General features: G+C 45.6%; 1 protein-coding gene across 1 annotated transcript; it reads right to left on the bottom strand.

Moving 5' to 3' along the window:
- Nucleotides 1-21,941: 21,941 nt before the first annotated feature.
- On the bottom strand, nucleotides 21,942-27,473 carry LOC146601758 (histone H2B 5-like). The gene has a single exon (XM_085326415.1). The coding sequence runs from the start codon at nucleotides 26,834-26,836 to the stop codon at nucleotides 26,456-26,458; it is 381 nt and encodes a 126-aa protein (XP_085182541.1). The 5' UTR covers nucleotides 26,837-27,473; the 3' UTR covers nucleotides 21,942-26,455.
- Between the last annotated feature and the right edge of the window lie 488 nt (nucleotides 27,474-27,961).

The raw sequence follows: 27,961 nt of genomic DNA, 5'->3' as shown, positions 1-27,961 counted from the left end.
AGGAATATGACATCAGCATAACAGGTTGGAAACAACACTCCTTGAGACTGTGAACCAACCAGCAAAGAGTCTGTGAATGTGTGACATGGAGGTGTTCAGCACCTCTCTTAATGACTATATTTTTTGCACATGATGTGTTATGGCCATCACCATTTCCTCCTCTTTCTTAGTGCTATTTCCTACCAAGAACTTTATGGGAAGATCCTGCCGTGGTTTCCAGTTTKGGTCTGGAAGCACACTTTGCACCACGATCACTTTTCTTTCTTTTCCAGGAAGCCTAAAAAGAGTCTTTTTTTTTTTTTCCACATAGATGCATTTGGTCACATGTTGCTGAGCATCCATCATCATCTCTAAGGCTTGCCACCTCCAAATGTGAAAAAACAAAACATGCCTGAAAAGCCAGTGTACAAAATTCTTTTGAAAACCATCAATAAAAGTGATGGGTTTTCGGTAACAACTTCAGGCATCTCTCCAGGATGGGTACACACAGGCTGCGGTTGCCCCAGGGCTGCCGGTGCCAGATGGGACTTTGTGGGACCCGGCGGTGGTCAGCGTGTGCTGGAGGTGCCCTGGTGCCTGCTGAGCTGCCTGGGTGGACTGGGTGGCTGCGGCTGCCTCTTACACCATGCAGGCACAGGGTTCAGGCCACGGTGCTGGTGTTTGACCAGCACCGCACGCTCTGAGGCTGAGCTCTGCCCCGTGCCTCTGCCAGACCAGCCGGGCACACGGGGTTGGCATCTCCTGGGGACCAGCCCCTGGCAACCATTTGTATGTGTGTGTGTCAGGAAAGGTAAAAGAGCGGGTGCTTTCTCTCTGGGTGCAAGCCATGCTGTGCCAGCTGTCTCCCATGTCAAAAAAYAGCCCCTGCTCTGACTTACTTACTACTATAGATGAAGCAGTAAGTTATTTTTCACTTCCAGTGGATGAAACATATTGCATTTTCAAAGCCCAGTGTTTTATCTGTCCACTTTTCTGCTCCTCTATTAGCTATATACCACCAAAGCTGTTTCTGCAGAGGGTCAGTTGTCCTGCCTTACCCAACACTTCACCTGTCTCAGGCTCAGCCCATATTTGCGAGTGCCGTCTCTCGTTGCTGGATTTCTTGAGGGATCACTCAATACTGCTTCATAAAAGAGAGGAAGAACCTCTGCACTGTTAATGAATTTAGCTGTCATCGCTTGTCAGCTCTGTGCTCTGAGGTCTCCGTTAYGTAGTATAATTATCATTATATTTATATATAGGTAATTATAATCTGGGAAGCTTTCCAAATTCTTCTTTTAAGCAAAATTGGTCAGCCTTATTTGYAGAGCCTAGAGCCCCTCTGCAAGTAGCACTAGCAGCTCTGCAGTGACTGCAGGAGGATGTGCAGTGTGAGAATGAGGAGGTAAGAGTCCTTGTTCAGGTGTGGCCACGGGTCATTTCTTATACTCGCTGATATTCCCAGAAACATCCTGATCTTGAGACTTTCTAGCCTGGAAGCCACAGCGAGGAAAGAGGCAAGAATAATCATAGGGTATGCAGGCTGGGAAGTGGGGTCAGGCTTGTGCTCCATCCCCATCACTGCTGAWGGAGCTATTTCTCCATGCCCTGACTGACTGCAGGTGAGGGTCTGGTCCCACAGGCCTCAGGAAGAAGAGAGTCACWCCAGACATTTTCTCAGAGTGGTTTTGTTTCCAAATCCCATCGTTGTTCTTGTCAGAGCAGCAGTTCTCCAATAAACAACACCATTAATGCACTGCCCAGCAAGGCAGAGCCAAAAAAGCACCATATCCATCCTGCCTACTACTCCAGATCTGATCCCACCAAGCTAAACTCTTGGCTTGGATGGCTTGTTTGTCCTCAGGGGCACAAAATACATTTTCAGGTACTGTAAAAATTCCGACYGGGGTCTGCAACATCATCGCTAGCTGCTGTTTCTACAGTTATCTGCACCTTCTGTCATTGTCACTTCAGGAAAATGCAAAGTGCCCTTTGCTTTTGCATGCCGTGGGTGACATGTCAGGACTCCCACCATCATCTCTGCTACTCGTCCAGGGAGGATTGCTGTAACATTAGGAAGCACTAATCTCCATTTCCACCCACTGTGCAAAAAGTGAAATATTTTCTGAACTATGAAGAGGCTGAAAGACTCAGAACTAAAAATATTCCTGCAGCTGCCACTGTCACTGATGAAGTAGGTTGTCAAAACTAACTTATTCTGAAACTTGTAACAAGCAAACCATGCTGTCAGACCAGGTAGGGGTTTCATATAAGGAAGAGAAGGGTCCTGGGTCATTCATGGAGAGTAGTGCTGGGATGCTGGATTTCTTACAGGTGGAAATTGTTGGATAGTATTGGGTTGTTTCCTGGGAAAGGRGACAAAGGGAAGTCTCCAATTTCTTTGCTTGGGAGAGGGAATTCTCTTATCCTCCTATTGCTTTACTACCCAGCTGCACATTGCACATTTCCCGCTGAAGCCAGGGCATTTGACATGCTATGGCTGGTGTTACTCTATACCTATGCCCTGTCCTAAAACAACCAAAATTGCCCTCTGTACTTCTCCACAGTCCCCTCTCTTGTACTGCCATATGGCTCTTTTCAAAAGATCTTACTTTTCTCATACACTGTGACTTTTGAGAACACTTGTTCACCTCCTAGACAGCTTTTTCTGAAATACAGGAGGGGTCAGCCTTGCTAATACATTAGTGGGAACTTGGTGGCCATTAGAGTACATTAAATGTAACCTCTATTCCCACATCAGTTCTGCAGCATTTTTCTTCTAATGCTGTGCCACAGCGGGAGCTGGTGTTTGTCACATTTTCTATTTGTTACTTTGTGGAGAGTTTCCTTGCCCTGTGTTCATTGCCCCTTCTGGTGAGAAACATCATGGTTTTGATGGGGTCACACAAATCTCAGTCAGAACACAGYGCAGACTGTGTCTGATGTGATGAGCTCAGAGGAAAATCTCTGCTTCTCTGTCCACTCTGTTACACTGATCTGGCTAATGGAGCCAAATTCATCCTGATTGAGCAAATCCTCCTAATTTGTATGAATAAATGAAATCAGAATTTGGCCTACTGTGTACAGGGTCTGTGTCAGGACCAGGACTCATAGCACTTAGAAAAGACAAGGCAGTGAACAAAGGAAAGGGGGCAGGACAAAACCAGGGCAAGAAAGATAGTGCAGGATGAATTATTGATGTGGAGAAAAGAAGGAAAGTGAATACCACAAGGGATCACTGGTTAGCATCGCCTCTTGTCTGGCCTTGTCTGAAACAAATCTCTTAGGACTCATTGAGATATAACATTGCACTATGAACTGGCTGCAAACTGGAAAATGGCAATAATCTGAGRGCTTGGCAGGCTTCCTATCTGGTACAGAGCTTCTGGGGATGGCACTCAGCGTTTTGAAGGCTATCTGTGCCAAGCCAGTCCTGCCTCCTGTGATACCRATCCAGCGAAACCTGGACGTGCAGAAAAGCTGTCCCTGCTTTTCTTCACCACTGATCTGACCATTCTGGGTACAAATACAGAGGTTTTATGTGGATGTCAGAAGGGATGGCAAGGTAATCAAGAGACATGGCTCCTAATGAAGCTTTCTTCTGTGATTTTTCCATTTTCACTGAGTCCAGATKCCTGCACCTGGCCTGGCTTTGGGGTGGGATCTTGCAGCCTTGCACCACCACAGCTGGCACCTCTATCCATGCTTGGGCACTGTGTGGGTCTCTCCCGTAGTCCTCACTGCTCTATTTCTTTAGATTACTGAACTATCTGTTGACAGTTCTGTGAAGTGAGATGCATAAGGCTGCAATAATCTGATGTGTTCTCTGCTGGAGAGTCTGATCCTGCTYTCCCTGCTTTGGCTAGATATCCGATGTAGAAYTGTTGTCCAAAATCTGGGTTCTGTTACCCGGGACAACAGTGCTGTTATTATTGCTGTCATGGCAAAAGTTTATCTGGCACCCATCAGTCTATCTTCTTGATGTTGAAGCCATCAGATGTGGGCTATGCATTTAGGGCTGCGAGGGCTCCCCACCTCGCTGCATGCCTTCAGGCCAAGGTRCTCAGCATCCCTCAGGCTGAGCGAGCTGAACTCCAGCGTACAGCCTGGACTCTGCTCAGGGTTTCACTGCYGTGGGAGTGCTGAACACACTGCAACTGCAAGGGTCCAGGCGGACCTGTCCCTCTGAAGGGTTAGGCCCTGGGTATGATGTTGTCTTCTCCTCTCCTTGCAGCAACAGAGCAGGCAATTTGCATTACACAAAGTCTGATAAAGGAAAGTCATCTCAAAATGAGAACAAATGTAAAGTGCTATTGATTTTGGAAATATTTCCTACTAATTACTCACACAYAAACAAATATGTAAAGCAAATTAAATGAACACCTGTCATTGTAAAGTTAAGCACTCAAGGGTTAAGGAATGTCAGAATTAAGAATTAATTGATGTCAGAGTGCCATCACTATATGGCATGCTATATGGCTTCCTTAAGTACAGATGTTATGATACAAAAGTTTTCACTCTCAGAGCAACTGCAATTTGTTTAAAAAATAAAAGCCAGCATGACCAAGGATTACAAGCACAGCGAAGAGCAGTTTCAAACCTTATGTTCTGAAATGGAGTAAAGAAGCAGCCTTAATCCTGGCGTTTCACTGCTTCTCGGTATTCACTTACACAGCTGCCCATACTACACTTCTGCTGAAGGGCATGGGAACATGTTGCAATTTGTCAGTCAGCGACTTGTTGTACACTGTTGACTCAGTCATGGAAATGATTTTAGCTTCCTGTCACATCTAGTTGAGGCTTTTCTGGCTTTCTTTTCTTTTCTGTAGTGAGTTATGTGCTCCTGCATATGCTTAGTAGACTTTGGGTCTTTGTCAAATGTGGAAAGTGCTGGATTTGAGTAATACACAAAAATTAAGAAGGAGCAGACCAAAGGGCCACCTGCCTCAGACAGCAGGCAGTGACAKGTCCTGCAGAAAGAGCCTAAGAAGAGGACACGTAGGCAGTGATGCTTCCCCAAAGTGCTCTCAGACTGCAAAAAGACTTGTAGATCAAAGTTTTCCTGACTAGAAATGATGTCTTGGTTTTTAGTAGTGCTGGATGGACCTGTCTCCCTCAAATTTGTCTGGCTGCAGACTCCTGCAAGTGGTCCTGGGGCAGCAGTTCCGGGTGGGAAGAAGCTCCTCCTTCTGCTCACCAGCGCCCACCGCCAGCTCCGCTGGTTAGATGCCACTAGCTCTTCCTCTGCCTAGGAAGGCACAGCACCTTCTGCTCGCTTCCTCCACACCAGCGAGGACTTCACAGGCATCCCTCCTATCCTCCCTCAGTAATTCGCTTTCCAGGTTAATAACCGTGTTTTTTCCCTACCTGTTTCAGTTGGATATGTGCAGCTCTAGCACACATCACTGCAGGACTGCAGCTGCTACTCCTGTCCRCTGAGAATATTGCCTGGGTCTTTCTGGGTTTGGTTCCTGCTTTTTGCCAGTTGCTAGCTCATATGAGGCAGTTCCTCTTAATCCACAGCAGCTTCGTTACAAGCTGTTGTTTAAAGACTTACCAAATCCCTTTAGAAAATCAAGTAGACTGTATCTACTGGGTTTTTCTTGTCCATATGCTTGTTGATGCTTTCAAAGTGTTCTCATAGATATGTGAGTCACCACTGCCCTGTACAGAATCTGTGGATGACTCTAACAGTGATGAATATATCGTATTTATTCATACATCCACAACATCTGTTCTTTCCAACAGCTTCTTCACCAGAATGTGGAATACGAAAAAAAAAACAGAGTTCTGAGGAAGTATTCCTCAGAGTATTCAGAGTATTCAGAGTATTCCTAAGTTTCTGTATACTTATCGAAAAAGACTACCCCCCCCCAAAAAAAAAAAAAAAAAAAGGAATCATGGAATCATGCAGTTCACCTTCCAACCACTAGGTAGAGGCAAAAGTCATTACAAAATAAGTACACTGGCGTCAATATATTTTCAAAAATACGAGTCTAATTGACATCAAATGGAAGTTTCTGGCCAATCTATCCTCATGATTCTTAAAATAGATCTGGCCAAATTCAGATATAAAAATTACTTTTGAATCTAATTAGCTCTGTAGTCAATTAGTTAATTAGAAAGCAGTTGCAGACAATCTGCACAAAGCACACTCTAATTATCTCTTCCTGCTCAAGACATAAAATATTAATCATGGCAGAGTTGCTCTATCTTTTAAGACAATGATCAAAACAGTGCAATAAGTGTTACATATCTCAGAGCATTCAGTGCAGCATTTCAGAGGGAAAATTTCCCTTTTAATAGAAAAATTTAATTGTTTGCTTATTAAGAATTTTCTAAATCATCTTCYGAAATCTGGCCTTATGACAAAGAGTCATAAAAATGTCCAAATTTTAGCACTGAAAGTCAAAGGTACTAAGTACTAAAAAAATGCAAAGGTATTTATAATCTATTCATAGGCTTCCCATAAGTTTTCAGGGGCTTTTAAAGAAGAGAAAATAAAATACATTTTTTTACTGAGGAAAAATATATTTGTGTAGTTCATTCTCCATATAGCAACAGCATCAGTCCCGATTCTTCAGACTTGGATGGATGCTTGATTTTACGTACCAGCTGCGCCTACCATTTGTAATGCTGTAGCCCCATAGAGCTCTTGATGTGGAATCAGGACCCCACTAGACTGCAGACTCTACATGTAGAAGCTTGAATCAGTCTGCTCATAACACATGAATCAAACCTACCTGTCAGTCTGGGAAACAGCAGGATTGTAGATGTTCAGCTAATAACTCTCCCCAACAATTACCGTATTCAGAACTGCTCATTCCCTGGCAAAACATACCTTTGGGTGCACATTTGAGTAAAAGTGTTTGAAAGCATTGAGAGTGTCTATTARAACTGTAGTTAAAGTACACCAATATTTCAACTGGGGTAATTGAAGGACACTTTAAAGGTTTTATACATATATATATATCTCSTAGGATTTTGACCTTAAAAGTACTGCTTGAAGAGGAGTGAAGTGTTATGCCTGCTGGTTTCCTAAATCAATTGGAGGAGTAGAATTTGCTCTATGCAAGCTGAAGTCTCCAAAAGGGAATTTTAGATGAATGTAAGTGATTACAAATGAACGCAATCTTATCACAAACTAGTAGTATAACATTACAAATCATGGGTAGTCTTAATGGTCATGGACAGAGGGTTGGGGCARTGGAAGGCACTGGCACACAGTGGCCCAGGGACACTGGTGAGGTGAATTTCCCTGCGTCCTTTGCAGCACCTCTGGGGCTCAGGAACAGAGGAAACCATTCAGCCAGCTGCCGACGATGCGGGCGGTTTGGGATTTCTCCCAGCTGGCAGCTTTTTGCTTAACCCTGCACACTGATAAGAGGGGAGCCCATGATGCTGGGATGTGACGTGGGTGCGCCCACAGAGGCTTAGGGAGCTGCTCATCCCCCACGGAAGTGAGGAGCTGGCCTGCTGGTCACCTAAGCATGCTGAGAACTTGCCTGATGAAAGGGCTGAAGGCCATAGGGCTCTGCTAGGGAGATTTCCTCCTGTCTGAAGAATTTGCTGGGCTCACCGTGTGAAAACTCAAAAGACCAGTCAAAATCAGGATGGATTTGGGCATTAGGTGCTAGGAAACCTCTCCTAGGAAACCAACGTTCAAAGCCTAGCAGCTCTTTTGGTCACTTGTTCCCTTTCACAGGACAATTCCAGAGGGAATAGTCAGCATTTGGCAAGCTTTTGCCCGAAAATGTCATTTCTGAGCAGCAGGGGCAGCCCTGCAGAGCAGAGTGGATAAATGACAAGCCTGTTCCCACATTTTGGAGGTGTTGTAGGAAGCTCGAGGGGCGTGGGCATGGGTCTTCTCCCAGTCCTACTCCAGCCATGGGGACATTTCCCAGAGACCCTGTTCAAGTCTGGGAAAAAGGCAGAAATAATCATCGTTATTTCTGCCTCATCAAGGTTCAACATGGGCCTGCTCCGACTTGTTTCCCTGCCTCTTTTTCACAGAGGAAGAGRAGGTGAATGGGCCTTTGTCATAGGCAATAAAATGAAACGATTTTCAGTCAGGAAACTCCCCTGAAAATGGGTGGCATCTGCTGCCTGATCCGTGCGGCTGGCCAGGGCAGTCTTCTCACCCGTTGGCAGCCACGGTGCGGGGCTGGCTCTCCGGGGATGCATCTCAGAGCCAGCGTGGCCACGCGCCAGCGCTGTCCGACCTCCTGCCCTTCTGCTTTTTCCACCGAGCGGGAGATCGCCGTGCTGGCCTCCCCAGGAAAGGGCCCCACTTTTGGAGCGTGGTGAGAAGGGACCTTCACCCACCTGCACCGAGACCCTCTCCCCCAGGACACCACGGTTGGGCGCTTCTGTGCGGGCGATTCCACCGCCTGCTCGCACTGGGTCCAGAGCCTCTTGGACAACAGGAGGGTTTCACCCACACTTTGGCTTTTTGCTTTATATCTTTTAATTGTTAAATTAAAGTTGCAAATGTTGCAAATACGCTGGGGTTTTCCTTGCCAGCTGCGCAGAGCAGGAAGGGCTGGTTTCGTCAGCCTGCCGGCACTGAGATGCAGCTGCCTCCAGCGAGAGGGAGCAGCTCCGGGAGCCTCGGCTTGGCCCCACCACGGGCGCGTGCCCGCCACGGCACCGCGGGAGCTGCCGGGTGACGCCGGGTGACACCGAGCACCACGCAGCCCCGCAGCAGCTCCGCACCCATGTGGAAAAGCAGCTGCTGCGTTTCTTCCAGGCTTCTCTGCTGCTGTCACAGGTCCCTGCAAACCTCCTCCGACGAAGAGCTGCTACGCGCTCCTGACCAGCAGGTGCATTTCGTTTTGAAGAAAACCATAGAAACACTGCCGATTTCCAAGTAAAATTGGAAGCGGGTAAAGAAAGAGCAGGTTAGYTTTATAGTATTCCCACCATTGGAGCAGAAAGGGGGTCACTGAAACAACAGCAATTCRGCCACAGACAGAGAAATGTTACCTGGGGTCTGGCATTTATTAAGATATTGTCACCTCTCAATCTGAAGCTCCAYGATGGCCTTTAATTGCATTTTATTCCTTTTGCTGGTGATTATCCTGGAACCTGACCCTGTCTCACGGGTCAATTCAGGATTAAACAYGTCTACAAAGTCAGCCATTCCAGTCATCTTAGTGCTATGTTTTTGCAATTTAATTTAATAYGTTGTCCTGATCGTTTCATCATGTGACAGCTACACGAGGAGAGAAGGAACGTCTTTTTCATCCAATCGCTGAACAGGGAGAAAACAGAAAGTAACTCGATGAGACAGCAGTGAGTCAGCAAATGTCACAGGGCGTCCRGGAGGAACGTGGGGACTGGGTTTCAGCCAGCGCATAAGGTAAGGCCAGCAGCACCTTGGCCTTTCCAGCTCAATCCAAAGAATGTGCTTTTTCAACTTTAGCTTTTGTTGAAYAATTAATTACACAAAAATAACAGCCTGTATCTAATAGTATCCCCACGATGAGGATACTGTTTCAGACACAACATTGTGGTGCAGACTAAGATCTAGATACCAAAGATCGATACCTGGGGCTCCAGCCCCTGGAGTGATGTGATTATATCAGTTTATGAGCTTCCATCTATAAAAGCTTCATTAAATTTCAAAGGACTCCCTCTTCCTTCTTCAAAAGGAAGGGCGACCGTCAGTACTTGCTTCTCCTGACATGAGAGGGAAACTCAGTTTTTCCATCTCCTGATGGTAATTTGACCATCTTGCTGATAGGCAGAGATGAGATACACAGTTTATCACTGATAGCTGAAATTTGGCAAGTCTCAAGAGTCAGTTGTGTGGCAGGATGATCCTGCATTTTCAGGGTTCAGTCAAAGCAGAGAGAGAGGCATAATTTGTGTTCCCAGATGAAGGTGAMTGATGAACACATGACGAGCAGGAGGAAGAGGAGTAGGAGGAAGAGAAGGGCTGCTGTGGTGCAGGAGATCATTTTGGGGAAGCTTGGGAGGTGGCGGAGAGYGCTCCAGAGCTTTGTGGTGTAATGCGGCAAGGAGCAAGGTGAACATTYGGAGACATCCAAGGGGCTCCTGGGACCCCTGAGGAGTTTCAACAATGAGGCTCATGAACTTGGGGGTCTGGGGGAAGGGCTGTAAAAGGAGAATGGCACAGAGGTGCCAGAGATGGCTGCCATCTCCTCCTTGCAGAGACCTCTTCTGTCAGGCTAAGCAGTTGGGTGGGTTACACCACAGTGGCTTGCTTCAGAAATGAGGCTGTCATCCAGCTGCCCACTGCTCTTCACCCTTTTGTCACATGTAGCTCACCTTGAACCTCACCTTGCAGATGCCCAAACCTGACTGGTGTCGATCTGTGCTAAGTCTGGATAGATGGATGGGGCTATCAAATGTGGCTTTCCCTTTGCTYAGCAGAGTATTTCAGAGCTGACAGCAGCTTCCCGCCCCTCCTTCCTATCTGACTYCTGAAGAACAGAAGTGTCTCATCCAAGCTCTACAACATCTAGAAATGTTCCAGTGACCAGAAATAATGCATTACTTCACTGCTTCACCTGAGTCACAGAGCATTAGCTAGCAGTGAACCTTCTAAATACAAGCAAGCAGGAAGGTCAGCAATGCCTTAGGTGTATCCATGTTCCTTACTGGTACTCATAAATAAAGTACATGTTCTCAGATTACAAGGCTGTGACAGTCCAAAAATCAGTGTGGATTTTATTCATATGTCTACTTTCGATTSTTCCAAGAGCAGGTGATATCAAAGCTGTCGGACTGCTGGAGGAGGAAAGCTGGAGGAATCTGTGCTGTCCACTTGCTACACATAATTAAAGAGAACAAATATTTGTCATTAGCTTGTGAMTGTGCTGAACTGCATAAGAAGATTCATACTACTCAAAGAACAATGTAATTAAGGGCTACCAATGCCCAAAGCTCCCACTATACTTGCATCGTGTCAGCTTAGGGAGAGCTGCAGCATGTCATATGTTGTACATTATGAAACAAGTTGCAACATATGAAATATGACTTGGAATAAAAATCAGAGGAGAAAATTCTGTCTCAGGGGTCTAAAGATAGAAGAAGAAATACAGCTTGCCACACAGAGAAAGCTCCCTGTTCTCCTATGCTAAGGGAAGTCAAACCCAGAGTCATGTTCTGCACTGTCACATTGGTGCAATGAGAGTAAACCCTGTAACATCAGGAGAAGTGCTTGAAATAATGGTCCCTACTCTTCCAGCTGCCTCTGTACAAGTGCACRGATTTGTCTGCCTCAAGGCATTTCCAAGACATATGTAAAAGAGAGAATCAGAACTCCAGCATTTWAAATAACTAAGATGAGTAAAACTAACACCCACCTTGCAATTGSATGTATTTTGCAGAATATGCCCATGGAACTACACCATGATTAGTATTGTTTTTTAATTGCTGTTGTTAGATAGAAGAAATACTGGAGGAAGAGTGGGAATATCTAGATACAATTGCTCAACAGATGATGACTTTCAATGGCTCTCCATGAACTCTCCATGAGTTTCATGGCTTTGTACTTTCCTTATCCCATTTCTTATGGGCAGGAGAGTGAGAATTTCCAGTTTTATTTCTAACCAGAAGATGCGAAGATGTGTTTAGGCCAGTCCATGAGCACTGATGTTGAGAATGCACTTGGTGCCCGAGCAACTCTTGGCTGAATCCCCTTGACTTCATGCTTCTTCTGCAATTGCTCAGTGCAAGAGAAGTACAGCCTCGTGGCTGAGTGATTTCCTGTTGGTTTCAACACTATGCCATAGGCTGCTAAAGCTAATGCTCCCAAAGCCCAAGGTTACTCTCAGGCTGCCATCTGTCCACACCCTCTCTGAACAGTCGAGAGATGATCTCTTCCAGAATGGATTAGGAAATGGCACAAAACCTCTGTTCTGACTGAGACTTGCTAGCAGGGCAGAGATGGGACTGATGTCAGGTGTCTGTGAAAGCTGGCTGGAAAATTTTCACATTTTATTTCATTTTTCCCCCCAAAGTAGATTTGCCTTGCTCTCTGTGGGATTTAATAAAAGTACTGTGTTCTTCCTTTAAATGAAAAGGCTACATGCAGAGAAGGCAGGACAGCCTCTCCAGTTGTGAAGATGATGAAGAGCTGAACCACAGCATAATCCTCTCAAAGGGCATGCCACTATCTGAGAGGGCTCAGGCCGTGTCTCTTGGCATGCTGCTTTCAGATAACCAACTGCTGAGAGATGATTCTGGCAGAGCTTATTCCTTAAAATACATAAAGACCAATCTTACAACATCCATAAAGGGTAGCACAGAACCGTTGTAGCCTTGCAGTAGCTTGTGATCAAGGTTTAAGGGCAAATACACCCTTCTGGTATCCTTGCAATCCTCCTCTCCCTCCTGTTTGTGTTCCTGGTGGCTATCTACACACATGGAAATGCTACCCTCTCCTGGGGCTGTCCCTCATGGTGATTGCAAACCTGACCTCATACTCTTGATATAAGAAGTGCATGATCCATACACAGGGCCATGTGTATGCAGCCTGGACCCAGTGGCACACTGCTAACGAACTGGGAGTGGCTGGGGCTTACATTCAGCCTCTGCCAGGCTCATACCTATAAGGTCCTTGCTGTGTTGGTGGTGAGGGAAAAAGTGTGCATGTCCTCTTTGTGAGTCAGGGCATTTCTGGTAGTGCTTGCTGCTGCTTCCAGAACAGCCTGGAAGCTGGTTTAACTGCTGTGCTCACATGTACTAGCACAGGCTGGGGTAATTCCTATGTTGGGAGTTATGAACTCTAGGTGTTGCACTGACATAACCGTTGTCTACAGCTTTTCGAGTGCAAGAGGCTGCAAGAACTGAACAAGCAATTTTGACTGAGGTATGTCTCAGGCTCTCCTCAATGTATGATCTGTGGAGAGGATGAGTCTTGTATGGTCCTTTGGTTATGACTGCTCAACTTCGACTGTACCTCTGGAAAGCCCTGGCTATCTATGACTAAGGGCCCTCACCTACTCACATACATTTCCAAAGAAGGGGATCCTGTTCATACAGGAGGTGCATGTGGGAAGAGGGACTGCCTACAAGGAACTGAATTACTGCAGTTGAAGAAGAGCTTGGCAACCTGACTGCATGTTTCCAGCACTCAGGACTTGAACATCTGCCACTGGTGCTGTGAGCAGGGTCATCTGCAGGCCTTTCTAGTCTGGATTTGGTTCAGTATCTTCAAGCACAACAGCCTGCTGTGGTGAGGATGGTGGGGATGACTGGTGGTGGAAAGGTGGTGCAAAGCTGCCCAGCTCTGCCACACATACTGGTTGTGGTCTGTGATCCTCCTCCGCTGCCTGCTCCTCCTTCACTGGRAAGTGACTATTGCACAAAGAGCTCCCAGGAAAGACCTAAAACCCCGCCTGAGCTACTGCTGGAGCAAACCACTTTTTTCCTTCCCTTGGTGTTCAGCAAAAGGGGAGTGGGACAAGAAAATAAATTATACGCACAGGTTACAGCTCTGTGACATCAAATTCCTMTATTGAAGCAGTCCTGAAAGGAAAGCCTGTACTGTGGAGGAGGGAAACAGACTGCAGATGGACCTGAAATAAGTGAAACTACCTTGTTTAACTTTAGATATTAATCTCCAAGGTATTTTTTTAGAATCTCTCTATTGTAAAATGAGTCAAAAGCGTACTTTCAGGGTGTTGTTCATATCATCCTAGTGTAGGCCAGCTGGATCACACCCTTGAAATTCCTCTTCACTCCAGTGATTGTGAATGTTGGCATCTGCACTAGTCACCCAGGCACTTGTAAAGCAAAGTGAAGTTTATCTACCAGTGCTAGGTAGCTGCTAGCATGTGTGGCCTGCAATTCCCTTGTTAAATGAACCATAAGCACTCAGACTTGTCCAGCTCAGTGTCAAAATGAGTCACCCTTTGAGGCTTTTTCACCTATGCTCTGTGGTTAGGGGCTTTAAGACAGAGGAAAATCTCTTTTCTTCATAGTGCTTCTGAAGGTGAAGGCTCGGACAGAGCGGGAAATGAGCTGRCTGAAGCCATCTGTGGTGATGAGCAGAAGAGGAGATGATGTGAGGAAATGTCATGAAAAGGAGTTTGAGCATGAGAGAGACCTGACGAGACTAGCCACTGGCTGGAGGAGCTAGCAAGAAGTGGGGATGTGGTAACCTGTAAACAGATGTTCGTACTGTGCATTTATGTTTACTAAGCTGGCGGTAACAAGAGGTGCCATGTGCATGTCTAGAAAACACTGGGAACTTCCAGAAAGCAGAATAGTCATTGGGATCTTTGGGGGTCCAATGGGTTACTGGGATCCAAAAATGTCACAGGGATCCTTTCTGGAAACTTCCTGAACCTGCAGGGAGTGTCAGTGCTAAATCAGAGAGCAACATCTCTCAAGTCTAACACAGATGTGCCTGGGGTTAGCTCCACCCTTCCTTTGGCTTTAGTGGTAAACTCAAGCAACCATAACCCTCTGCCTGCTGGGTTCTGCTTGCACTCTGCTGCTTTTACAGAAAAAGAAATACAGAAGCAAAGGTCAGGGACAACACTYGACAGGCTTAGTTTTGCCTAGAAAACAGCCATTTTTCTGATGTCTGGCAGATCAGCTTCTCAGGCATAAATCTTCATTATCTAAAGTCACCTACAGATGGCTACATAAGGTGATGTTGCAGCAGCATTTCACTATGAGCCTCGTGCTGAACCACACTGACACAGCACCACGGGGACCTGCTGAAGACTGAGCAGATTGCAAAGTGTCCATAAAAGGCAGGGCAGATTGGGCAGAGTCTGGGACAGGCATTCTCGTCTGCTTTCCTCGTGTCTGAGTGTCCCTTTCAGTACTTCTCCTCCCTGTGTCCTTGCTGTTCTGCCAGTCTGTCTCCGTATGTGCGCGAGAGGATCTCTGAAACAGAATCTGTTTTGTGTGCTGTGAGAGCACAGAAATGTGAGACCTTCTCACATTTGAATTATTTTAGCACTGCTGAAATACAAATAAAATAATTGAGATGGATGACTTATTCTTTTCAGTTTTATTTCAGTGCTGACACAAATTGGCTGAGTTTCAAAGAACTGATTTATACTGAATACTGCTCTACTATACCCACAGCTTATCATTATCTATAAGAATGAAAATCACTGTCAGCAGTAGGTTTAAGTCTGCTCCTATAGGAGGGGTTGGAAGTAGCTGGGCATGTGCTCTCCTTCTGGGTTAGGGCTTTGGCCTGTGTATTTAGTGTGCCCAAGGCACAAAAGAGTTTCCGTGGCTGTCTTAGTGATTCAGCTTGTCTGTGTGTCATGTTCACCRTCTTCAACTCGGAGTTCAAAACTGAGATGATATAACAGGCATTTCTGTAAGGACAAGGTACTACCAGCTGAGGTTTTGTGACTTAGCACCCATGTGGAAGTATCTTAGCTSGCTGACTTGAAGAAGAGAACTGACTCTAAGAGGATGAAAAATGACTTTTTCAACCTAACTAAAATTTAGTTAAATTACTAGTGAAATCCAACTCAAATATAACCTGAGAATCTAAGTGAGATTTTATACTGAAGCTTACTGACACAGCTATCAGGCCTGTAGCAAGACACACAGGATACACAGCATCCTATGGTTTGGACAACACACATCCACATCAGTGTCTGCAAAAGCTAGGAAGATAATAAAGAACAGCAGCCCCTCACAGTGAAACACAATTTGACGTGTGAGAAGAGATCCCACAAGTAATCAGAGATGTCAGTTCAACCACATGTCTTCCGATAAATCATTTACAATACCCAGTCAAACCCTATATCTGACTGACYGTAGGGGACTGAAAATACTGTCTGATATTGCAGCTACCTCATCTGGGTCAGTCTGCATCTGACAAGTGCAGGAATGCTTTGTAACCAAGATACAGAGAGGAGACTGTTCTCAGGGCTAAAATAATCCCAAGGCATTCACTGTCAAACTGTCTCCAGGGGCAGACAAAGGTCTTAGCTGAGAGAATAATCATCTCAGAACAATAAATAGTGTTTTATAAAGGTCAATAATAATAACAGTGATCATAGATGTTGCTGGTATCAGTGTTTGGGTTTTGGGGTTCTGCTAAGAAGAAGGCTTCTGTTTTCATTCTAGAAAAAGAAGTGAAGGCTGGATTTCTCCCAGTGTAGAGGCACACAGCAGTGTTAAAGAGAGGCAGAGGAGGTTAAACAGTGCTGTTGTGCCTAATTTCAAAGGACTTTTCACCCTTATCCCTCCCTCCCCCCAAAAAAACTGGCCCTTTATCCAAATACATAAAGAGGGAGTGAAAGTGCCCCTGATGCTGAGCCTGGAGGCGAAGGCAGTCACTGGGGAATGGACTCCTGCTCCAAGCAACTTCTTTTTCATTAAGCACTCAACAGATGACAATAAGCATTTTTTAAGGTACTCCTCAGTTATTCCTTACTCCAGAAAGGTTTACCTCTTCCTCTGTTTATTTTCCTTTGGTTGATTTTCCAAATAGTAGCAAGATGGGTAAAAACGCATGCCCCAGATTAGTTGGCAGGAATAATTTCGGAGCTAGAGGTTGTCRGTGGGTAGATAGACAGCAGCTCTCATTCTTCTCCTAATAGCTAGTGGTATTATTTCAAGCCCCTATTTCCTAGTACTCTAAACAGAGAAAGAAGAGAAATCAGTCCTCTGTATAGGTTTAAGATAGCAGTGACTTGGCCCTCCTGCTTTTGCTAAGACACCTTGCAAGAGAGCTAAGTCACTCAGCCTTGTGCAGACACACAACCTTTGGCATCTTTTGCCCAGAAGCAAAACTTTAGGCACTTAGGCTGACTTCATATTTTCCTAGGTTGACTCCAGTGATGTTGCCCACAYAGGATTTTGCAGCTGTGCAGCTCGGTGTAAGTTTGTCAAAGTTATCTACAGCAGACTAAGCCCTGTGATTCTGAAGTAAACATGAAATTGTGAGCTAAATGGTAAATCACCACCACCAAAAAAAAAAAATTTTTTGAAAAATATTTTCTGGATAGTCTGAACTTACCATCCATGTGAATAGAACACTTAAGGCAAAAACTCTGTTTTGGCTCTACCTATGGCAAGACCCTTCTCACTGCACAGCCTATTTCAGAGGGTACTGCAAGCCCCACTGCAGCTAGTAGGGTAGGATGGCACTTGCAGTTCCTAGCAAATGAGTATTTAGTGTTTTGTTATTAAAAAGTTCTTCTTGCTCTCTATGTACGTCTAATCTCTTAAAAACATTGCTGAGCTCTTGGTTACTGCGATATCCTTTGGCATGGAGGAGCTTGTGTTCAGTCTTCATGGTGGACAGCTGCTTGCATTGAACTTGCCTTGGCCACTGTTCAAYGCTGTTTGTTATCCTATAAATGCAAAATGCAAGGGAACACGCTGGCTCTTACAGCCAGAAACAGATAGTGCATGTGGTGTCCCATGATTCTTAAGAGAGCTATCTTTTCCACTTAAAGATTCTTAAATGCCAAAAACAGCACTATAGACATATGTGTAAGGAATTGACAGAATCAGGGTGGTGGTGGTGGTGGTGGGAGTCTCTTACATTTAAAACTTAAGAAGAAGTGTGATGAGAAGGGTGAGATGCCTGCTGCTGAGCTGTAAAGGCTTATTTGTGCTGAATCATGCAGGCTAAAAACCAGCTCTGGCTCTCCCCTGCTAAGTGGCCAAGGGCTGCTGATGGCCTCTGGGGTTACAGCTTTTGTTATCCTCAAGCAAGCTGTGGCCTCAGCTGTCTGGGTCCCCTGCATATATAATGTCAATTGTAAAGGGCGTGGGGGGTCCAGATCYGAATTTTCTTCCTTTTTCCTCCCACTTCTGGGTTTCCCACCTAAAGATAGAGTCAGTTCACTCTGGTTTGGAGCCAGAGTGCAAGTCAGTATGTGAGTGGCATGGCCTTAATGTGAGTCTAGGCTGACACAGTTGCAGACATGAGCAGTGGGCATTGCAGCCTGTGGCACTGCAGAGTGTCTGGGAGAGGAGCAAGGGGATGTTGCGCATCAGTGTGACTTTTTATTACTTGAAATGCAGGGGGAAGCAGCTATAGAATAAATGTTCATCCCAACAAAGTAACCTCCCAACAAAAGGAACACCATCTACCTCTCGAATCACTAAATTAGCTCCTGCTGTAGCAGGCTTCCCACTTCATTAGAACTGAGTGAGGCACAACAAACCTCAGCAAGCCTTCTGCAAGGGGCAAGCTTTACTGAGATGGAGATGGTATGTTTCCATACAACCAGGCTGCCTACAGACCATTGAATACTGCAGGGCTCCAGAAAACAGAAAGCCTAAAAGTACGAAGCTTCCTATTTCCCTCATTTTAGTGAAACTGAATGTGATGTACTTAYGTTTCTTTCTTTTGTTGGTCTTCCCAGGCAGTCTCAGGTGAACAGAGGAGACTGAGCACTCAGATTGACAGTACTCATTGCTCTCCTGTCTGTAGTTAATGTTCTTCAGACACAAGCTGAGATTCACCAGAGCATATCCTAGACCATGGGGTCGGTGAGATCAGAAGGGTCTCTTGCTTTATTTAGATAGTTATGCTTGGACACTTCTTGCAATGTTGGCAAATTTGAACATACTTTGCATAGACAATACACTCCCACRTCTGCATGGGAGGAGGTTTAAATCACAGTAACTTGGAGAGATGCACACAGAATGAGTGTGCTCTTGCTGCTCCAAGGCTAGATTTAAAGTGAATAATTGATCAGAAGCTGCATAAGCAGCTATGAACAGCCAGATGGGTATGGTCCAAAACGCTGAGGCTGGCAATAATTGGGGGTCAGCCTGGGCAGCAGCACCCCCAAAGAACAGGCAATGATGTTGCAACCTTGTGTAACAGGGTATAAAACTCAAAGCAACAACTTATAGAAAGAGGAGGCAATCTTATATTAAAACAGAGCTGATTTTTCTTACTCATGCTCATATTCTCACACCTACATACTCACAAGCACCAAGATGGGGTATCCACACTATCTGTCTGGCATCTGTCCATCTTTGCAATGATTTTCAGGGCAAGAGATGGTGCCTATCAGGTTATTGTCATGTCTCCTGGGCTTCCCTTTGATCAGCGTTGCTGTGCTAGTTTTGGATGTACCTTTTGTACCGCTCAGGAGATGATAGTGACTACCCTCTCAACCCTGTTCCATCTCTGTGAGTCATCCAGATTTAYTCCCCATCYCTTTTCTCCAGACCTAAGTGTCCTTAGAAGCTGCAAATGGTGTGTGCTGGGATATTGATGACCTGCTCATCTAGGGCCAATCAATACCTGCCTTTCTTACACCTTTCTTTTATAGTCTCCTGTGTTTTGTTCCTTCTGGTGCTTCACATCCAGACATTGCCATTCCTCCTCCACTCTTACCAATCTTAAAAATTTATATTGCAGCTCTCTTAACAGATAGAGTTAAATCTGTAAGAAAATTTTGCTGAATAAATTTCATGAGAGGTTCTGCAGGAGATTTTCGGGGGGATTAGGCTTATGGACATTAAAAGGCAGGAAAAAACCCAGCTGCTTCAAGGGAGAAAATGAGAAATGTTTTTGAGAACAGCTTTCTTTTATATGAGAAAGCAAAAGCCCCATTTCTCTCTCTTTCTCACACCATCTGTGTTTGCTAACTCTAACTGTTTTAGAAACAAAACATTTCTTTTCACGTAAGCCAAGTTAACAAAACCATCTATGTATGAACAGGAGCTACGTAGAAAAAAAAAAGAAAGAAAGAAAGAAAGAAAGATAGAAAGCTTTCCTTTAAGTTTTCTTCTAAGGTTCAGAGGCCTAACCAAACTTGCCTGAAACTCTCTGCAGCTCATGAGCAGTACATGGCAGATATTACATGAATATATGTAGACATTTTGGACCAGACCTTTGGCCCATCCAGCCCAATATCTTGTTTCCAGCTGTGGCCATGTGAGAAGGCCTGTAAGAATAGCAGGGATTCCTCTTATACTCTCCCAGTCTCTAATCATTCTCAACATGGTTTGTACATGCTGAGTAATTCTCGACAGATTTGTCCCCTGTTCATTTGTCCTTAAATCAATTTCTAACATCTCCAGCATCCGTTGGCAAAGAGCTCCATAGGTAAACTGCCTGTTGCAGTTCTTTATTTTAAAACTGCTTTTCTACTAGCTTCTTTTGATAGTCCTAAGTTCTGACTTAGTCCTTAGTTCTGACTCTGCCAATAGACTCGGCCATGTGGTATCCGAGTGCCAATGGTCTTTGAAGTGAYATTAGCCAGATAGCATGGGCAAGGAAATGGCAGAAAAGGGGTTGGTTTGCCCTGAAAAGCAGTATTCTTGTAAACAGCTGTCAGCTAAATTGTAGTGGGCTCTCCTGCGAGAATGCCGATGGTGAAAGATGGTGTGCGAGGTGGGAGCCCAGGGCAGCTCGGGCCATGTCAAAGGCAGGGTGCTCTGAGAGCACACTCAGACGCTGGCTCAGTGTGGCCGTGCACAGGTCTGGATTCAGTCTGCGCAGCCCCCTTGTGCACCAAGCATGGCCATGCTCCTGACCCCGAATAACTACTGCTTCCCTTTTCCCAGTGTCCTGAAGGAGGGAGGATGAGCGCTGGTAGAGCTGTGCTTTACCTCGTGTGTGCCGGACTGGGTCTTCCCAAGGCCCAGGTGTCAGCACTGTTAGGGAAGTGCTTTGTGGGCACTGCTCTGCACAGCGGTATCAGGTGGAAATCCACATTAACAGCAGCATCTCTTTGGAAAGAAAATACTCCACTTTTACACATCAGTTAGTTACAAGTACYGCTTTTCCCAAACTATGTTAAGCTTATGAATCTCTCTTTAGAGAGTCTTTAGCTCTGATTTCTATTACAAGGCATACCTGAAGTCTGATCTTGCTTCTCCATCACATAGCATTTGGCAAGGCAGATGTGTTTCGCACCCCCTGTGGATGCATTATTAGGTGGCTGCTCAGCAGATAAGCTATTCAATTGAATGTATGTGTTAATCACTCTTTAAAAGGAAGGTCTTCTTCTTCTTGGGGTTTTCAGATGCTACATCTTACTCCATGTTTGTTACCCATATACCTCTCATGGTCCAAGCCAAGATGTTTCTAGCAGCAATGATTGCTAATTCAGACAAACAGAAATGTTAAATGTGTATAAAACATGTTTCCAACCCACAGTGCTTCAGTCTGTGCAAGATAAACCTGTTGGCACTTTGGAGTTAAATAATAGCTGCCAGGTAGACTGCACCACAGATGGGWATTTGGGTAAGGACAAGTTGCCAGCTACTTACAGAGTTACACAGCAGTATGGCATCCTCCCTGCAGTCTTCCATGTGCAGTGAGCAGAGCCACACTTAATCTAACTTCTGTCACGGACAGAGATGCCATTGCATCTTGGGTGCCTAACACTGAAACTAGCAGCACTTACATCCACTTTATCATCCACTTTTGTTTCTCTTATACAGCAGGCAAAGTGGATTATACATATGCATAACTGACTGTGTGTGATATCTCATTTTGGCGCCAGGAGTAGGTGTAGGAGGTAAAGCCACTTGGTTGCCCTCCTCCTCCTCGCCCCCAGATGAAGGGTGAGTCAGAAGCCAAGCACAGGCAGGCTCCAGCCAGCCAGGCACAGGCTCCACCATGGGGAAACTCAGTGGAAGAGCTTGAAAAGGCACCCGTYGGTCTTGTGACGAACTCTGCGGCGGGTGACATCTCTCACGATGACTCACAGCAGCAGGCCGAGGCTGTGGGCAGAGCTGCACCCACTTCAAATGCAGAGATGGGAGGAAAAATGCAAAAGGATGCGACAGGTGCTGTTGCCCAGGGCAGCAGCAGGTGGGTACTGAGGGGAAGAAATCTTCTCAGCTCACTGCTGTGGGACCTGCTCTGGTCTGGGACTAGCTCTCTGCAAGGACCAGCAAGGCCATTATCCCTGCTGGATGGGTGGTTGCTGTGATCCAGAGTCCTGGAGGAAGTAATTTGGAGAAAGGGAAATGTAGGGTTTGGAGGGTTCACTGATATGATGGAAACAAAGACATCTGGAGAGTTTGGTATCACCTGACTTTGAACAGGTCTGCATTTACATTTTATTTATACATTTAACAGAAAACAGGTAATTTAGCTGAAGATATGCCATAAAACAACAGTAATATAACATAGATCATACATTATGTAACACTTACTGTCAGAAAAACTGTGTGTACATAAGCCTGTGAAATACCATGCATGGATAGTAAGTGTGAAAGATTGCTCCCCAGCTGCTGGTCCTAGGGAACTCCTGAAATTTCAGCAACAAGTGATTTTTATGCATTTTTCACGTTTTTCTGTTTCCTGTAAACAATTTGCTCTCAATGTAAACCATCAGGAAATGCTATGACAAATGCTCAAGGCTGTGCATAGTCCATGCCAAGCTTGACTTCAGCACTGTGGTGGAGCTGCTGGGACTTGGGGCTACCTCTGTGCTGCTGCCTGGGGCAAGGGCAGAAGGGCATGCAGTGACACAGGCTGCTCTGGGCAGGGCTCTGTCTTGGATGTCATGTAGCACTTCCTCAGTGGTGCTTGTCCAGGACAGGCACAGCGTTGTGCTCATTCAGTACTTGCTGCTACTCTTTTTTTCTAGTGCTTGACTACAGATCTATCTGTTCTGAGCATGAACAAACCTCCAGACTGTGTCAGTGCAGCAACCCTTACGTGCGGAATATAAGGCCTGTATTATTCTTTTGCATTCTCCTTTCCTAACTTTGAATTTGCATTTGGCTTTTTACAGGCAAAGCACAGGAATATCTCAGAGATGCTTCTGGGATGGCAGTAGGAGTCAGGAAGGGGGAAGGAGGGCTTTATATGTTAYCTTCATTTTTAAAGTATTTTATCAACTCCAAGAACTGGAGATGATACATCTTGTTAAAAGCAGGTTCTGCAGGAAATCCCGCTGCAAGGGACTTGTGGAATATGCGACAACWCAGTTTACTAAGTGGACAATCAATATTTCAATCCTTGAACTTTTAGACCATTTTCTATTGTCTCTACTTCTAAGCCTCAGTCCAAAGCCTATCACAGTCAAAATAATTCCAATTAAAGTGATGTGACTACGAGCAAGCAGGCAATTGCAGGGAAGGGTAGCCTGTCTTGCATGCTGGTCAGCTGCTGAGCAAGAAGCCTCTAATCACTTCACTTCGGTGGCTGAAGAGGAGCAGAGTCCCACTGACAATCTGCTCTCTTTCCCTTGTGCAACACTTTTCAGTTCAGATCACACATCCAGTGTGATCTGAAAAAAAACAGATGTGTCTGATTTCCAGTGTCAGGATTACTACAGAAACTGTTCCTGGGATACTGCAAGGGTAACATCCATAGTGGTATATTTAAAAGTAATGTCTTTTCTGCTAATGGGGCTATTGCAAGAGACACAGATTTCCCTTTTTCATTTGTCTTTTCACACAAGGGCATAATTTCACAAACACTGTTAACTATTTTCTGAGATAGTTCCAGGTTATGCCAGTTGCTGGGGCCAGTGACTGTCATTTATGTTTACATGATGGTGACAGAGGAGATCAGGGACCAGAACTAGCTTAAAATGAAGCTTGCAAGGAGAAAATATGGTTGATTTTAATGTTCAGTTTAATGGATCAATTTCCCAGTCCTGTTCTCCATGTTGTTAGGGACAAGTCAAAGAATCACACAAGGGGAGAGTGAAGAGCAAAATATGAGTCAAACTACAGCCTAAATTATAAAGGCATGGAGATGTTTACTCTCAGTGACTTTTCCTTAAACAATATAAAAATCTTCTCTAAGCCGTCAAGTATTTTTATGCTCTCCTTAAATTGTCACTTCTCCTTTCTCCAAAACAATCTCTGAAAGTGGAGGTGATAACAGTTCCACCTCACAGAGAAAAAAAACRAGCCCAACACTGTGACTGTGTGTAACGGGCCAACATCTGAGAGTCTAGCCTTTCCCCTCCTGCTATGTTAGCTAGTCAGGAGACTCTGGAGGGAGAATGTTTGACTTCATTTTTTAGACTTCTTGCTGCAGGCAGTTGTACCACCTGTAGAGACTGGAGTGGAGTTCTGGGCTGTTGGAAAGGAACGAGGACTCTGAAGCTGTGCTGAGTAAACCTGGGGCAGGCCCAGCAGAACCCTGGCTTGCACATATCTATGAATTGAAATTGTTCTATTTACCTCTCTATTCCTATATTACAGAGAAATCCTGGATGGGATGTATTCCGATTTGCGGCTCACATGGATTGAAGGAAGACGTTTCAGCACTGCCCACCAGCCCTTAATTTTATGTTCATTCCCCTTCTGCATCATCTGCTTTTTAGTGGAAGGAGGGCCAGTGATAGTGGCTTTAGGCCCACTCCAGGTATATTTTCATGTCTGATATCTGGCTTCTGCCATGTGACTGGAAAACAAAAGGAACTGCTAAGCTGGCACTTCCAAGGTGTCATGGCCAAACGACCCAGGTGAGTGATGGATTGCTGCTGCCAAACACAGACACCAGCACTGGAAACTCGTTGCTCTGGTGCTGACAGCAGCAGACCCAGCTTTCGCTCCAAAACTTGGTGTCCTGGGGACAGAACTTTGAATCTCATTTCAAAAGATATAACAAGAGAGTCCTGCTGGGGTCACTGGATTAAATGCAGCTGAAAGACTAGCGGTGTACGACCACTGAGCAAAGTATGGGAAAGAAGGCCTATTTTCTGGTGTGGAACCCCAAGTTGCAGTAGGGGAGTGGAATTACATCTCTGAAGCAATTTCCATTTTTCTTAGCCCTTGCAGGTGGGTGGGTGTGGAGCCAGATGGTACAGGGATATACTAGAGGACCTGTCAGTACAGAGGTGTGGATTTGTACTTCATCCCCAGCACATCACCATGTAAGAGCCCATGCTGCTCTGGGTTTTTGGAGATGTTTTTGGATGTGCAGGTCTGTGCAGTCCCTGCTTCAGGACCAATTGCAAAGTAATTACAACACTAAAAAAACCCCCAAGAAACAAYTGAATGTTTCAGAACAGCAGAATTCTGCAGTTCCAAAAGCAACATTAATTTGTCAGGGGTCTCCATCACTCTCAGAGTATAAAAAACAGGGTACAGATAAATGTAGAGGAAAGTAAGAGATGTAGTGCAAGGTTGTTATTTTGGGGTATGAATTTACATTTCCTTAAAAAGAAAGTCTGGGAGTTTAGGGTGAACCTGAGCTAATGGATTTTCTGGTTTTGCTGCAGAATTTACATTTTTTTTAAATTTACAGAATAAATTGCAGCAATCAGTTCTTATTTTAAAGATACGAACATTTTTGATTGGAAGTACTACAGCCTAACAGAGATTTTGATTTTTTTTTCATGTTGGCTAGTGTTGCATTTTGAGTAGGAAGCTTCAGCTTCATACCAGCTCTTCTTAGCTCATTGCGCTACCCAGCACTTCTGCCAAGTCAAACTTAATGGAGAGGTTCCTCCACTAATCTCTATGGCTTTTATCAAGATTTTATTATTGCTCACCTTACTGTGAACTCTGAAAAGGCAGGGGGAATATCTGAAGTCATTTAAACTCATTTGCAGTGTCACTGGGATGCAGGTAAGTGTTGCTGCCYCCACACCCTTGGTTTTGTTTCCTGGCAGATGGGCAACAGAAGGGTGATGGTGATGAGGTGAGCTGCCCGTTCCCCGCCTGGTCCGCATGTGCCTACACCGACGCCGGGCAGAGGCAGCATGGACAGCATCGCGGCAGAGAAAGTCCCCAGACAGTGGCACAAACAGCAGCATCTTGTACGCTGAAATAGGTCTTTGCAGCAGGCAAAGCAGCAGCCAGGGACGGGAAGCGGCCCAATACCCCCCTCTTTCCATCCGTACATCTCGCCACAGGCAGCACAAATGTCCGTGCCGGCCTTGGGCGTGCAGGGCCCAGGTGCCCTCACCCAYGGCCGGATCGGTCGCTCCCTGGTTCAGAGGGACACAGAGGAAGAGCCAGAGCTGAAATTTCCCTAGGCACCAGCCCGCTTGTTGGACTTGCTCTTTGAAGGAGGCCTCACACGCTACCATCAMGCACAGCCCTCCTTTTACTCGCTAGAGTATCCAGCGTGGCTTGCGCCCCGCGCACAAGCAGAGGTGTTGGCGCCTGCCCACTGCAGGGCATGGGGCAGGTCAGGCCTGCGAGAGCGCAGCGACACATGCTGGCTCCTGGGCCCATCTCTGGTGACTGGAAGGAAGCAGCCAAACAGGAAGACTTCAGAGACCAGGGCTCTGTGCCGCTGCTGCCCATCTCCCCTGCCAGTGCCAAACATGCGTGTCTTCGGAGCACGGAGGGGAATGCGCTGTCCTTTGAATGAGATGTGAAAGCAGAGGCCTTCTCTGCCAGCGTTGCCAGAGACGCGATGTACAAAACCCATAGCATGTCCTGAGCAGGAAAATAAGCCAACATCCTGATCACCGTCTCCTCTTTCAATAGACAGCTTCTAATGCCTAGCCCAAGACTGCAAACTGCCGTCTGTAGCGGTGGTGATGTTTATCCGTGTAGCAGCTGCCCCTCTGGTGCCCATCTCTGCCCACGAGTCCCGATGGAGACCAGCAGCCAGCTACTTGGAGCTGGTGTACTTGGTGACAGCCTTGGTGCCCTCGGACACCGCGTGCTTGGCCAGCTCTCCAGGGAGCAGCAGGCGCACCGCCGTCTGGATCTCCCGTGAGGTGATGGTGGAGCGCTTGTTGTAGTGCGCCAGGCGGGACGCTTCGCCAGCGATGCGCTCAAAGATGTCGTTGACAAAGGAGTTCATGATGCCCATGGCCTTAGAGGAGATGCCGGTGTCTGGGTGGACCTGCTTCAGCACCTTGTACACATAGATGGAGTAGCTCTCCTTCCTGCTCTTGTGGCGCTTCTTATCCCCCTTCTTCTGGGTCTTTGTCACGGCTTTCTTGGAGCCCTTCTTGGGGGCAGAAGTGGACTTTGCTGGCTCCGGCATCTTGAAAGCTCTTTCTCTAGGTTTGAGTCTGCTTGGAAAGAACACCAAAAGATCAGATTCTTTTTTATTCTTCTACAAAATAATTTTACTGAAAGACGGGAGACTGATTCAGGGCAGGAAGGAAGAACTAAATGCAGAGGCAAGAGATGCAATGACATCTCTTACATCTGAGATAAAACCCCCATGACCAACTGCAAGCATTTTTGAATTGCCAGTGAGAACTGCTCTGGTTTGTGTATGTTTTTGTGTTGTTTTCTGTTTAAATACCCATCAAACTGGCCTTGTAAACACTGCTGAACCCAGGCCTACTTGGCCTGGAATGAGCTGGGAATGAACATGTTTCTGAGAACATTGCAGGAATTGGTCTTCGCCAAAGAAAACAATGTTTATAACACGGATTAGGCCAAATCGTTCTGGAATGGTCTGGAGACAGTTACAAGAGATCACTGAAACCACCTTTATATTAAATTGTTTAAAATTATTTTACATAGTTATTACAAACTCCAGTAAACCCCGTTTTCTGTATGTGGGCAGAAGCTTGTTTTGTGTGTGTCCGTGGATATTGTTTTACGTCATGTATTACAGTGGAACATAAAAATAATTAAACTCTAAGCTGGCTAGCTGAAGTACTGGAAACTCCCAATGCTCCAGTCAGCTAGCAAAAATAGAGTAGAAAAGCTGAAAGGAGGTGGCAAGAAGCACCTGGCACAGAATCAGGAAAGTAGACAGCAAAAAAAGCGAGGTGCTTTTTGGCTTCAAGTTGATTGAGAGAAGCTACAGGGACTGAAATGGTCTCTGCCATTTTGCACTTTCTGCTCTCAGGAAAGCAGGTCTCTTTTCACCTGTTTACATCAAAAATGCCTGATTCTGTTCCTCATTTTTTTCCTTCGCTAGGCCGCAATTTGCAGAGCCCTGACCTTTCGCTGACTGCCGTAATCCAGAAGCACAGTAATAAAAAGACAGTATGTAGATGGGTCATAAAACCGGATGCCAGCATGGGTCCAGGGAATAACTATGCTGTAAACTGGGCTTTTAATATGAATGGTTTGGTGTTCAGCATGGAAAGGCTAATTTCCAGCCTTTTGCCCCCGACCAGCTTCCAGCCTTGTCCCAGGGCCTCTCCTT

Source organism: Rhea americana, unplaced genomic scaffold (genome assembly GCF_003343005.1).
Source record: "Rhea americana isolate MKP2758 unplaced genomic scaffold, rheAme1 scaffold_1, whole genome shotgun sequence".
In the NCBI taxonomy this organism is placed as follows: Eukaryota; Metazoa; Chordata; class Aves; order Rheiformes; family Rheidae; genus Rhea; species Rhea americana.
This window is presented reverse-complemented; position numbering and strand designations above follow the sequence as displayed.

Bases quoted from the DNA above. Each gene is read 5' to 3' on its own strand.
- LOC146601758 (XM_085326415.1), bottom strand. From the start codon at position 26,836: ATGCCGGAGCCAGCAAAGTCCACTTCTGCCCCCAAGAAGGGCTCCAAG.